Source organism: Myxine glutinosa, chromosome 2 (genome assembly GCF_964187855.1).
Source record: "Myxine glutinosa chromosome 2, kmMyxGlut1.1, whole genome shotgun sequence".
NCBI classification, from domain to species: Eukaryota; Metazoa; Chordata; class Myxini; order Myxiniformes; family Myxinidae; genus Myxine; species Myxine glutinosa.
The window spans coordinates 186,152,341-186,165,672 of record NC_136262.1 but is presented as its reverse complement, the minus strand read 5'-3'; the positions used below and the strand labels follow the sequence as shown (position 1 = coordinate 186,165,672).

The window sequence follows — 13,332 nt, the reverse complement described above, 5'->3', positions numbered from 1 at the left end:
AGCTTTGACCTACGGAACGGAACGGAACCCTGTGAACAGCGCTGAGAGAGGACCGGCCAACGAAGAAGAACCATCGACTTGAATTCGTTTAGTTATTATAGTTCCATATTATTTTGAAACAAGTGACATTAATTATAATAAATCCTTACTTTATAAAGCTGTTTCGGTCATATTGGAGTCTCCTGAGTCTTAACACATTCTCCTACAGCTCGCAACAAGTTGACTGTGCAGGGTAAGTATTCTATGAATACCATCTAGTTCAGGTAAGGATGTGTCTTAGCCATGTGAGAACGAATCCTCAAATGCTGTGTGCTTGTAGTTTGGTGAGACGTCTCTAATGCAGTACTATGTAAATATTCTTTGTAAAGTTGAGAAAGACTATGTGGACTGTTTCCCCCTTTCCAATGCATCTCGTGATGTGATGACAGGGGCGTAGGAACATCATCAAAAGTGAGGGGAGGGTGGGCAAGTTGTTGAAAAGTTACATTCACTACTACATGCGCCATAGGCATGACTGCTACGGTACCCTGGGACATGCCCCTCCCCATGAAATTTTGAAACTATAGGCTTAATTTTACATACTCTGGTACATTTTCTTGCCTTTGGTGGTGGAGGGTGGGTGAGGGTTAAAACATTTCAGGATTTCGAAAATTTAAAGTTTTTTTTTTTCAATTTTTATTTTCAACCATCAGGTTGAACGTGATTTTACTGCAGTTGTCTAATTTTATTTTTGAAAGCTGTTTTTTTCAGCAAAGTTTGGTGTAACATTCAGAATTTCAAAGGCTCATTTTACACACTTTGCACATTTTCTAAGTTCATTTGGCTTTAGTCAAATTGGCCAAAGTACATCATCTTTGCATCGTTTACTTGACAAAAGTTATTCCCTATTGTCGATATGTCAATCTTGTCTGTGCGAGCTTTCATGGCATAATCACAGTTGACGTCAAATCCTTCCTTTCTCCAATGGCCTGATCCCATATCATAAATTCAGATTCATATCAGGTCACTCTACCTTGGACATGCTGCTTCTGCTCTCCCAACAATGAACTGAGGCTCTCAATATCAGACATGCGATCAGGGCAGTCTTTTTAGACATATCTCGAGCATTCAATACAGTCTGGCATCCCACCTTGTTCTACAAAATCTCCACACATGGCTCACTGGTTTACCCTACGCCCACAGCCAACATACGGCATGACCTTCTCAATTCAATCCTTCAAATGCACTGCCGATTACCACCTCATGCACATTCAAGATCTCTTCTACATGCACGGATTCTTTCCCATTCTGTTCCTCTCTGGGACATTTTTACTCCTTTTTCGTGATATTCTTCCATCCCTCCTTGTCCATTGCCCCACCACCCTCCCGCAACCCAACTTATCTCTGGCAGAATATGGACCTGCTGCCTTTTGTCGTTTGGCTCCTGCTTGAGCTGAGACACTTTAATAAAAAAAATTATTGTAAACATCATATTATATCACATGCAGAGAATTTTTTTGACAGAATTTAAAAAAGGAAATTTTGTGCTTATTTATTCACTGTTCCGGTTCATTTTATGTTCAACGTCCTGTGCGAAAGTTAATTTAAGGCAGAGCTTACTACTTTTAGGACAGTTCATTCTTGTTTTCTGCTCTGACTTGCCATCGCAAGGAAGTGGAAAAAGCAACAATTGTTCAAAATTACAAACAAGTGCAAATTGAGAACTTCTCCAGGGTGGCACAAAAGGCAGTTTAACAAAATTATTAAGTTTCATTTCATCAAAATAATTGTACCTATGGCAACGACGAGATACACCTTCACAAACCTTGTTTACGTATATTTTAAAGAAAAACTACAACACCTTCGTCAAAATGTCATGACACATGAGAAAGGATGAAAAATAATTCCTCATCAGTTATACTTTATCTCAGTAAAATAACTTTTGGGCCACCCTATTTCTGTGCTACCATGGAGAGATTTGTTGTTGCTTAGCCAGGCTGGTGCTTACCTGTGAAAGTGACTTTACCAAACAAGTTTTGCATTTGTGTTGCACGACCAAGCTTGAACAGGTACAAGCTGCCAATAAAAACAATGCGAAAAGGGTATTAAAAGATATACACACAAAAAAAAAGAAGTCCCCACCCGCACCCACATCCCCACAAAAATACCTTACAGAACCATCACTGTTTGGTGCTCCCATCGAAGTACATATATTACATTATTATGCTGAGATTCCAATTGAAAACCCACATGCTGTGTTGATGTGTCCATTCTCTACTAATGTCCTTATAAATATATACTGAAATGCAAAAGAAACTTACCACCTTTGAAACCTTTAAATATCAACAATAACACTGCGTGTAGTAAATGTGTGAACTTATTTGTGGACAATAGTGTCCTCACTGTCAGACAAAACGGTCACGGATGGTCACTTGAACCTTCAATGGTCACTTCATAGCACAGCTGTTGAACAGCCATTTTGACTGTCAGTGATTAGCCAAGGGGTACGGGATGATTTTAATGAGCTGCACGTGATGTCTTGATATTGGCTTTAAAAAGGCCAGTGCAAAATGGGCATTTCAATCAACATGCCACGATTGTCAAGGGATCAACGGCAGCGTGCCCTGGGCATGCTGCCGTTGATCCCTTGACAATCGTGGCATGTTGATTGAAATGCCCATTTTGCACTGGCCTTTTTAAAGCCAATATCAAGACATCATGTGCAGCTCATTAAAATCATCCCGTACCCCTTGGCTAATCACTGACAGTCAAAACGGCTGTTCAACAGCTGTGCTATGAAGTGACCATTTCAAGTGACCATCCGTGACCGTTTTGTCTGACAGTGAGGACACTATTGTCCACAAATAAGTTCACACATTTACTACACGCAGTGTTATTGTTGATATTTAAAGGTTTCAAAGGTGGTAAGTTTCTTTTGCGTTTCAGTATACTACATGACACATAATATACAAGTTCTTGCCTGATCCTTATGCACTTTTGCTAATAAGTGATGGCCCAAATAATAAAGCAAGTTGGAATAGCATAGTCATAAAAAAAACAGATCATTGATCAACTCTACAGCAAACAATTTACCAACGAAAAAGTGGATATCCACTTTGCATGGATGTCTGGAAACCCTTCACTGAAGTTAGGGAAGTTTGAGTAGATTGGCGGATATCATCAGCAGAATGAACAATTATTAGGTAGAGCAGAGAAAGTATATTTATTTGCAAGAAGTTATGGACAGATCAAGTGTTTAAGTTGACTATCGGTTAAGCTATATGTGATTATGAACTCACCAATTGTTAGTATCAATAAAAAAGTTTTTCATAATAATTTTTCGTTTTACCTAACAAAAACATATAAAGACAAACATAACAAACCTAACTACAAACATAACAAAAACACCGGATGTGGATGGTGGTTATGTATTCACCCCTGTTTGTCTGTCTGTGAGCAGGATATCTCAAAAAGTTGCGGACGGATTCTGATGAAACTTGGTGGACAGGTTGGGTGTGTAACAAGGAAGAATTTATTAGATTTTGGTGAGATGTGGGCCCTGGGTATTAGATCTGGGTCCGGACCTCCATACTGAATTTTTTAAGTGATTCTTCACAAATTCACTAAAGATGGGGCCAAAATGAGACAACACAACAACAACAACAGGCATTTTAAGGCCATTTTCCCTGCTAGAGCAGGGGTTAGATGAGAGATGGGGCCAAAAAACAATATATAGCACAATATCTCAAAAAGTTGTGGATGGATCATGCCAAATTTGGTGGATGAATTGGGTAGGTGATAAGAACAACACGATTAGATTTTGGTTTAGGTTCAGATGCTGATCCAGCCTCAGTGGGATACAAAACATAAACTGTTTAGCCTGGCGGAGGTAATGCGCTCTACTGTGTGCCGTTCTCGTTAACGCGTCCCCCTGTGCAGTTGGAGATAGAGATTTGCAATCGCTTGTCTGTGTGTGTGTGTGTGTGTGTGTGTGTGTGTGTGTGTGTGTGTGTGTGTGTGTGTGTGTCTGTCCAGGCCATAACTTCTTTTTTTTACCATTTGAGCTTTTGTCATAAAATTTTCAACATACGTTTATTATGAGAATATGGAGAAAATAATTTTAAAATTGATCCAAATGTGAAAGTACAAAGTCTTAGTAACTACAAATTGCCCTCATTAATACGGCCATAGCTCTTTCAAGTACGAGATTGTGGGTTTTTTCACCCTGGAGAAGAGTGCTGGGAATGTGGTTGCTACGGGGGAGGAAAGCTGATTGCACCGAGGCCTCTCCCTATGAAGGTTAATAGTTTCTCAGCACGCAAAATGATGAAAAGTGTTCCAGGCCTTTTCGATAAATGCAGAGAACGCCAGACCATCACAGTGGACACATCAATCTAGAGCATGCAACCTAATATATCAGTCGATTAAAATGTGCAATCACAAAGGAGTTCAGTTATCACCATTAGGTCTTCTTTGTCAAAGGTCTTGGTCTCAGCAGTACCGAATCGGAAACTGTTGACAATCGTCCTTTTTTCAGACTTTTTAGGATCTCATGTTCAAGATTCTTAAAATTGATCACATTTATCATTTAATCCTAAAGGGGTCGGGTTTTTTTACCCTGCACTCGCGAAGCGAAAGGCAGGATTAGGCATTCGGTTGCGCACGTGTAGAGTGCGTACGTGTAGCGTATGCGCATGCATGCATTTTTAAAATTCATTTTCTCGGCAACCGTTGCTCCGATTGACACGAAATTATACCATAGAAGTGCGTCTGCCTGTATAATTTTTTTTTCCCATAATTTTGATGTCATAGGTCACGTGGTATGGACGCCATCTTGGAAAAACGTTACATCTCTATGTATCTGAAACCACTCAATGGAAAAAATTGAAACGTGGCTCATTCTAAAGAACTCCATATGGGGAATAGGTGTTGTTAATGATGACGCCATTGGTGCCTTAATAATGAGGTCATAATTCGATAGAGACAATGCTTAGTCGGATCAGTTTGAAATTTATTGAGCGTGATCTACGCAACAATTATATTGGAAAATATAAATTTATGATGTAATCACTCACATGGTCTGGTTTTTCAAGCGGTGAAGCCACTTCAATATTTGGCTATGTCCGTCCGTCTGTCAAAAATGAAAAAGAACCTTTCTAACCAAACGTGTTTAATGCTCGAGCGTTCCAAAGGGTAATTCTAAAGGGTTATAAAGAGTGATTCTAAAGGGTTCTAAAGAGTGATTATAAAGGGTTCTAAAGAGTGATTCTAAAGGGTTCTAAAGGGAAATTCTAAAAGGTTCTAAAGGGTAATTCTAGAGGGTTCTCAAGGATAATTCTAAAGGGTTCTCAAGGGTAATTCTAAAGGGTTCTAGAGGACAATTCTAAAGGGCTCCAAAGGGTAATTCTAAATGTAATGGAAAACCAAATAGTGCATTGGAGTCATCAGAAGGAACCAGAAGAAGTAAAGAGCAAAGATGGAGTCATCAGGAGGAACCTGGATAGGATTTGGGTTTCAGCTGCTACTCCTTTACCCTCAACCCCATCCAAGCGCAGCCAAGTGAACCTTTCAGAAAAATGTCTGCAAGAATTCACTTCTCCCAAGACAGATAGATAGAAGAAAGAGAGAAATAAGGAAGAAGCAAGAATTAGAATGAATAGAAAGAAATATGAAAAAAGTAGAAAGAAATGTGAAAGGAACAAAGATGTTGGGAAAAAAAATCTGATAGATAGATTTCAGCAATTCTTCCTCAGGCAAAAACACAGCAACAAAACGTAGTTACAAGCTACCAGAAATCCATCAGCGGGGAAGCAGAATCCACACAGCATCAGGATATGGTACAATTGTAATGAAATGGAAAACCAAATAGTGCATTGGAGTCATCAGAAGGAACCAGAAGAAGGAAAGAGCAAAGATGGAGTCATCAAGAGGAACCTGGATAGGATTCTGGTTTCAGCTGCTACTCCTCTACCCTCAAACCCATCCAAGTGCAGCAAAGTGAAGTGAACCTTCCAGAAAAATGTCTGCAAGAACTCACTTCTCCCAAGACAAACATATAAAGAAAGCGAAAAATAAAGAAGAAGCAAGAATTAGAATGAATAGAGAGAAATATCAAAAAGTATAAAGAAGGGGTTCCAAAGGGAAATGCTAAAGTGTTCTAAAGGGTAATTCTGAAGGATTCGAAAGGGAAATTCTAAAGGGTTCAAAAGGTTATTTCTAAAGGGTTCTAAGGGGTAATTCCAACGGGTAATTCTAAGGGATTCTCAATGGTAATTCTAAAGTGTTCTAAAGGGTAATTCTAAAGGGTTCTAAACGGTATTTCTAAAGGGTTCTAATGGGTAATTCCAAAGGGTAATTCTAAAGGGTAATTCTAAAGGGTAATTCTAAAGGGTAATTCTAAAGGGTAATTCTAAAGGGTAATTCCAAAGGGTAATTCCAAAGGGTAATTCCAAAGGGTAATTCTAAAGCATAATTCCAAAGGGTAATTCTAAAGGGTAATTCTAAAGGGTAATTCTAAAGGGTTCTAAATGGTAATTCTAAAGGGTTCTAAATGGTAATTCTAAAGGGTTCTAAATGGTAATTCTAAAGTGTTCTAAAGGGTAATTCTAAAGGGTTCTAAAGGGTATTTCTAAAGGGTTCTAATGGGTAATTCCAAAGGGTAATTCTAAAGGGTAATTCTAAAGGGTAATTCTAAAGGGTAATTCTAAAGGGTAATTCTAAAGGGTAATTCTAAAGGGTAATTCTAAAGGGTAATTCCAAAGGGTAATTCTAAAGGGTTCTAAATGGTAATTCGAAAGTGTTCTAAATGGTAATTATAAAGCGTAATTTTAAAGGGTCATTCGAAAGGGTTCTAAATTGTAATTCTAAAAGGTTCTAAAGAGTCATTCTAAAGGGTTCTAAAGTGTAATTCTAAAAGGTTCTAAAGCCGTGGTTCCAGGCCTGGGGGCCATGGTGTATTTCTCGTGGGGCCATGGGGTAATTTGAACCATACTAAAAATTAAAATAAATAAAAATTCTATTGTTTTGACTTTGATATTGTTTTGTTATTTTCCTATTGCAGATTTGACGTTATGGCTTCTGGGAGTAAAAAAATAAAGTATCTTGACGAATACATAAAGCTTGGATTCACGTCCATTCACGATTGTACCGATTGTACCCTCCAAGAGAAACCACAATGTGTGCTGTGTCACAGGTTTTGAGTACTGAATCCATGAGGCCGTCCAAGTTGAAGTTGCACCTCGAGACGAATCACGCACAACATGCAAAGCAGGATCCCGAATTTTTCAAACGGCATGAAAGAAATTTAAAGCGACAGAAGTTGGATGAGGGAGGAGCTTTTCAACAACAAAATTTAGCAACTGTCCAGGCTTCTTATGAAGTTTCTCTTTTTTTTTTTTTTTTTTTTTTTTTTTTGTATACAAGATCGAGGCTCGTGAAAGAGCGAAAATTAATCACACAGAAAGACAAACAGACACATAAAACAAATAACATCGGGAGCGGTAGACAAGATGGGGAGAGAGGGGGAAGGACACAAACACAACATTTGAGAGCAGGGACCGAGAGACATGGAGACATCGAGAGATCTGTGGGAGGGAGAGGGCTTTGGGGGGGAGGCATGTGAAGGGGGGAGGCATGTGAAGGGGGGGAGGCATGTGAAGGGGGGGGGGGGGGGTGGGAGAGGTATAAACATATGGACCCTGCCAGGATTTCCAGGAAATAAGTTGGAATTTCAAACAAGGTGGATCTGGGGTGAATTAGTGGGGGTAGAAAAGATCAAGGTTATGGATGGGGGAAGATAAGAGATGGTGGTGAACAGCTGTTTTAAAGACCTGGAGGGAGGAGAGGGATTGAAGGGAGTGTGGGAGTTTGTTCCACAGGCGGGAGAAAAGAGGAATGAAAGAGTGAAGGTGAGCAGAGAGCCGAGATTTCGGCAGTTCAACCATCAGAGGGTTGCTGGCAGATCTTGTGCGACCTGTAGGAATATTTGGGGGACAGAGCACGGAGAGAGCTGGGGGAGCAAGGCCGGAGAGGAGTCGGTAGAAGACAGAAAGACCACCTACCTGCCTGCGGTGAGTGAGTGAAAGGCCCTCAGAGATAGCTTCATCGCGGGAGATTCCAATGATTTTGAAAGCTTTGGATTCAACAGCGTGAAGCCGAGCCAGGTGTGAGGCAGGAGCACCAGCCCATAGGGGAGAACAGTATTCCATTGAGCTGCGGATGAAAGCCTTGTATGTGGTGAGGAGCTCAGGTGTGCCGAGGAAGGACTTCGCACGACGGAGGATGCCCAGTCGGCGACTGGCTTTGGAGGCCAGCTTGGAAATGTGGTTTTCCCAAGAAAGATCATGGCAGATAGTGAGACCCAAAAGCTTGAGTGACAGAACTTCTTGGAGAGGATTGTTGAGAAAGTAGATGGGAGGGTTGTCCAGTCGATCTTTTCGGAGAGACATAGTAAGAGAGTGAGATTTGGCAGGATTGAAAGACATGTTCCACTTGTTTGACCAGTCTGTGATTTTGTCCAGGTCTTCAGAGAGTGAGGAGGCTGCAGACTGCCTATCTGAGGGAAGAGGAATGGAGCGGCAGAGAGTGGAGTCATCAGCAAAGAGATAGAGAGGATTTTCCAGAGAGTCAGAGAGATCATTGATAAAGACCAGAAAAAGCACAGGGCCCAGCACACTTCCTTGGGGAACTCCAGCCTGAACAGGAAGGGGAGATGAGAGAAATCCATTCAGGGCCACACGTTGACTACGACCAGAGAGGAAGTCCGCAAGCCATGCATGGAGATTTCCATGGATACCATAGGAGGAGAGTTTGGTGAGCAGAGCTGGGTGCCAGACCGTATCAAAGGCCCTTGATATGTCAAGGGAGACAGCTCTGATTTCCTGTTTGGCATTCAGGACCTCCATCCATTGTTGAGACAGCAGAAGCAGCATGTCCAGAGTAGAGTGACCTGGTCTGAAACCAAATTGATGATCAGAGATCAAGCCATTGGAGAAGAGGAAAGATTTCATATCCGAAGCAATGATGGATTCCATGACTTTGCTGATAATTGGGAGCAGGCTGATTGGTCTGTAGTTGCAAGGATCTGTTTTTGCACCTTTTTTGTGTAAAGCGGTAATGTTAGCTGATTTCCAGGATGCTGGCAGATGACCTTGAGCAAAAGATAGGGTGAAAAGAACAGAGAGAGGGTGAGATAGAGCGGCAGAGCAGGATTTTAGGACCCGTGGGCTGATGCCGTCTGGTCCAGTTGCAGAATCAGAGTCGAGGTTTGACAAAAACTCCTCCACCTTGTCAGGAGAGAAGGACACAGAGTCCAGGAGCATTTGGGTTCGACTGGGAAAGGTGGGAACAGAGAGAGATGGGTTTGGGACTAAGGATTTCGAGGCGAACACAGAGTTGAGGCATTCGGCTTTGTCACGTGCGATGTCAACTGTGTGGCCATTTGAGGTAAGGGAGGGGATGGAGGGGGAACAAACACCAGAAACGGATTTGACCAGACGCCACCAGGATTTGGAGGAAGGAGACAGGTTTGAGAGTTCATTCTTGAGTGAGGAGAGATAGTGCTTCCTGGCACTCCTTAGGGTAGACACACACTTGTTCCGAGCTTGGTGGAAGGAACTGAGATTTCCTTCAGTTGGATTAGCCTTCCAAGAGGCAAAGGCAAGTTGTTTCAGGGCAACTGCCTCACCACAAGATTCAGTGTACCATGGACGGGAGGAAGGGTAAGACAATTGAAGGCGAGATGGGATCAATCTGTGCATGAGAGAGATCAGTTTGCTTTGGAAGAATTCCCAGGAAGAATTGATGTCAGAGGCAGTGGAGATGGGAGACCAATCCAGACGATTGATGGCTGCTTGAAGACCGTCCCAGTCGGCCTGAGTGAAATGCCAGACTCGTCGACGCTGAGGAGGCTCTCTGAGAATGGCCAGAGAGATGTCCACTTTGACAAGCACATGATCAGAAGAACCGATTGGAGCAGAAGAAGAGCAGCAGACATTAGCAGGGAAGTTTGTCATAACCAAGTCTAGAAGAGAAGATACTCCATTGGCTGAGATCCGGGTCGGGAAATTGACAGATTGTGTCAATCCCAGTGAGTCACAGAAGTCCTTTGCTGAGGTGCCATGACTAGTGAGAGAGGAACCCACACCCAACCAGGTGGCATGATGACAGTTGAAGTCACCACATATGAGGAAGAGAGAGTTGGGATGAGTGGATAGAAGTTGGTCCATGTTGTCAGACATTGAAATGTAGATGGAGTCATCACTGTTTGGGGGGCGATACAGAACACATATGAACAAAAGGTGGGAGCGGAGAGGAAGCCGTAACCAGAGGTACTCCTGCGGGTGAGGAGGAAAGAGAGCAGTGCAAGGAGAGTGAGGAAGAGAGTTTTTGACAAAGATAGCCACCCCACCACCAGGCCGAGGCTCAGGTCTATCATACCGGAGGAGGGAGTAACCAGGAAGAGATATTAAGGAATCAGAGACATCTTGAAGGAGGAAAGTCTCTGTTAAGCAGATCAAGTCTGGATTGTCAGAAGCAACCTGTATGGAGAGATCAGTCAGGTTTGAGCGAAGGCCCCGGATGTTTGAGGTCCATACCGTTAATGAAGAGAGAGGGGGAGCATCGGGTACAGGACAGGGGAGGGGAGGAGTAGGGTAAGATGAAGGATGAGAGGGGGAGGTAGGGAGAGCAGTTGATAGTGTTTCAGATGTTGCAGAAGAGTTCCAAGAAAGGGAAGGATGAGGAGGATGAAAGGTTTGCTGGTGAAGGGATGCGGCAAAGTGAGGGGTTGTTTGAGGGGGGGCAGAGGAAAGTAGAAGGTTTGGGGGGGTGGAGGTATGAGATAGAAGGGAGACGAAGTGGGGAGGAGGCAGCTTGGAGGAGGAGGGGGGAGGAGAGAGAATTGGAGAGGAATGGTATGGGGGGAGAATTGAATGGGAGGGATTGGGGGGGAGTTTTGAAGGGGAGGAGTGAGGGGGGAGTTTAGGAGGGGAGGGGCAAGGGGGGAGTTTTGGAGGGAAGGGGAAAGGGGGGAGATCAGGAGTGGAGGGGCAAGGGGGGGGATTAGGAGGGGAGGGGCAAAGGGGAAGTTTAGGAGGGGAAGGGCAAGGGGGGAGTTCAGGAGTGGAGGGGCAAGGGGGGAGTTTAAGAGTGGAGGGGCAAGGGGGAAGTTTCGGAGTGTAGGTGCAAGGGGGGGGATTTGGATGGGAGGGGCAAGAGGGGAGTTTAGAAAGTGGATGATTAATGAAAGACGAACATTGATAACAAATTGGGTTTGTTGTGATTTTCAAGTTAGCAATCCGGTTCAGGATGATGGAGGAGGGATGGAATGAATGTGAATTTAGACCATGTAGTGAGGGAGACGTATAAGATATTGAATTTCTTTTTTTTGAAGTGGAATGAGTTGGAGAGGAAATTGAGAAAAGCCTTTTAAATAGGAAGAAGAACAGCGTGTTGTAATATACCACTGAATAAAAAACAGAAGGGGAAAGGTTAAACATATTTAAAAATATTTAAACAGAACTATGAACAATCTTATATGCACAAAAATACCAACGGGGGGAGAGCCGAGAGGGACCACCACGAGTCACGTGAACAGGGCAAACGGTGGATGGCAAGGAGATAATGGGGGTGGGGCGAACAGCACACCTGGACAGAAAATACAGGATGAGACAACAGTACACGTGGAGAAAATAAAATAAATGTTTTTGTTTTTTTTTTGTTTTTTTTTGGGGGGGGGGTGGGGAATTAGAACGTTAGACAGTATTATGTTCGGGGTAGAAGGGAAAAAAACCAAGAGCCAAGCAAAACACACTTAAGTTAACAAAACACCGACGGGGGTACAACTACAAGGCCACACACAAGGGCAGAAAACGATTAATTAATTACGAGTTACAGGAAATTCAAACCAAAACTAACAATAATCAAACAATATCACATGGACAATATCACAATATCATATCACAAACAATCAATATCACAATATCACATGTAAAATAACGAATTGAAATTTGACAATCTATCTGGGGAAATGGGGGAGAAACACGTGGTCGAAGAACGAACGAACGAATAAGAATGAATAAACGAATGAGCACAGAGAAGGTAGTCTTATTTTTTTTTTTTTTTTTTGAGTTGAGATTTACATAAGGAAGTAGGCTTTGGGGTGGAAAGACTGCGAAAACAGAGAACGAAAGTTATTGGATCACAAACGACAGGCGCTGAGAGAAAAACAAAGCCTCAAGGTTGTACAGTGTACACTGTACAAGACCTCGAGACGACACGAATTAACGCGATTTTCAATACAGGTATGAAAGATTTGCACCGAAAATCTTTGACGGGACAATAAACGTACATACACCATAAAAGAAATACAGTTATAACGAAAATACAAATTGGAACAATGACTTAACTTCGATTTCGATGGAGAGCGTGGAGACCTGCGAAAAAACGAACCGTCGCCAGCAAGCACGAACCTCTTGAAATTGCAAAGAAGAAAAAAGCCCCACTCGATTGGGGAGACACTAATCAAGCCTTGTACCCTCCTCATTGTCGAACGGGTTCTCGGCAAGGCAGAGGCTCGCAAAGTTGAACAGGTGTCTTTATCGAATAACACAATGCAGCATCATATCCGTGACATGTCGGAAGATGTGAAACAATAGATCATCAATGAGACTAAGGCGGCACCTTTCGGCTTGTTTTATTTTCAACTTGATGAATCGACCGATGTTAGTTCCTGCTCCCAGCTACTGGCATTCGTTCGCTATGTCAAGGGAGATGATATCAAGGAAGAATTCTTGTTCTGCAGTGCCCTGTAAACAACGACCAAAGCTAACGACGTCATAGAAAAAATGAAGTTTTTCTTCGATGCAGGAGGAATTCAGTGGGAGAATGTATGCGGTGTCTGTACTGACAGTGCTCCTGCCATGCTTGGTTCCAAATCCGGATTCCAAGCAAAAGTGAAGATGCTAGCACCACAAGCAAAAGGAACCCACTGTATGATTCATCGCTACGCCCTGGCTTGTAAGACTCTCCCTCTCTCATTGAAGAAAGTTCTTGAAGTCGTAATCAAGATTGTTAACAACATCAAGGCAGGGGCTCTAAACTCCCGGATGTTCAAGGAGCTGTGCAAAGACAAGAACGCGGAACATGAAACGTTGCTGTACGATACTGCTGTACGCTGGCTTTCGAAAGGGAATGTTCTGAACCGCGTCTTTGAACTTTGTGCGGAAGTCAAACATTTCTTGAATCTTCAAGGGAAACATGACCTCCTGCAGCATTACGACGAAGAATTGTGGAACGAACGACTTGCTTATCTTGCTGACATTTTCGAGCAGCAGAACCAGCTGAACCTCAAGC

The 13,332-nt window shown here is 42.7% G+C and overlaps 1 protein-coding gene across 1 annotated transcript in view; it reads right to left on the bottom strand.

Moving 5' to 3' along the window:
• LOC137420992 (ras GTPase-activating-like protein IQGAP1) overlaps window positions 1–13,332 on the bottom strand; it is a 305,469-nt gene that overhangs the window by 222,997 nt on the left and 69,140 nt on the right. Inside the window, exon 6 of the mRNA XM_068106598.2 lies at window positions 1,988–2,055. Coding sequence (XP_067962699.2) covers window positions 1,988–2,055 — 68 coding nt within the window. The remainder of the gene's footprint in view (window positions 1–1,987; window positions 2,056–13,332) is intronic.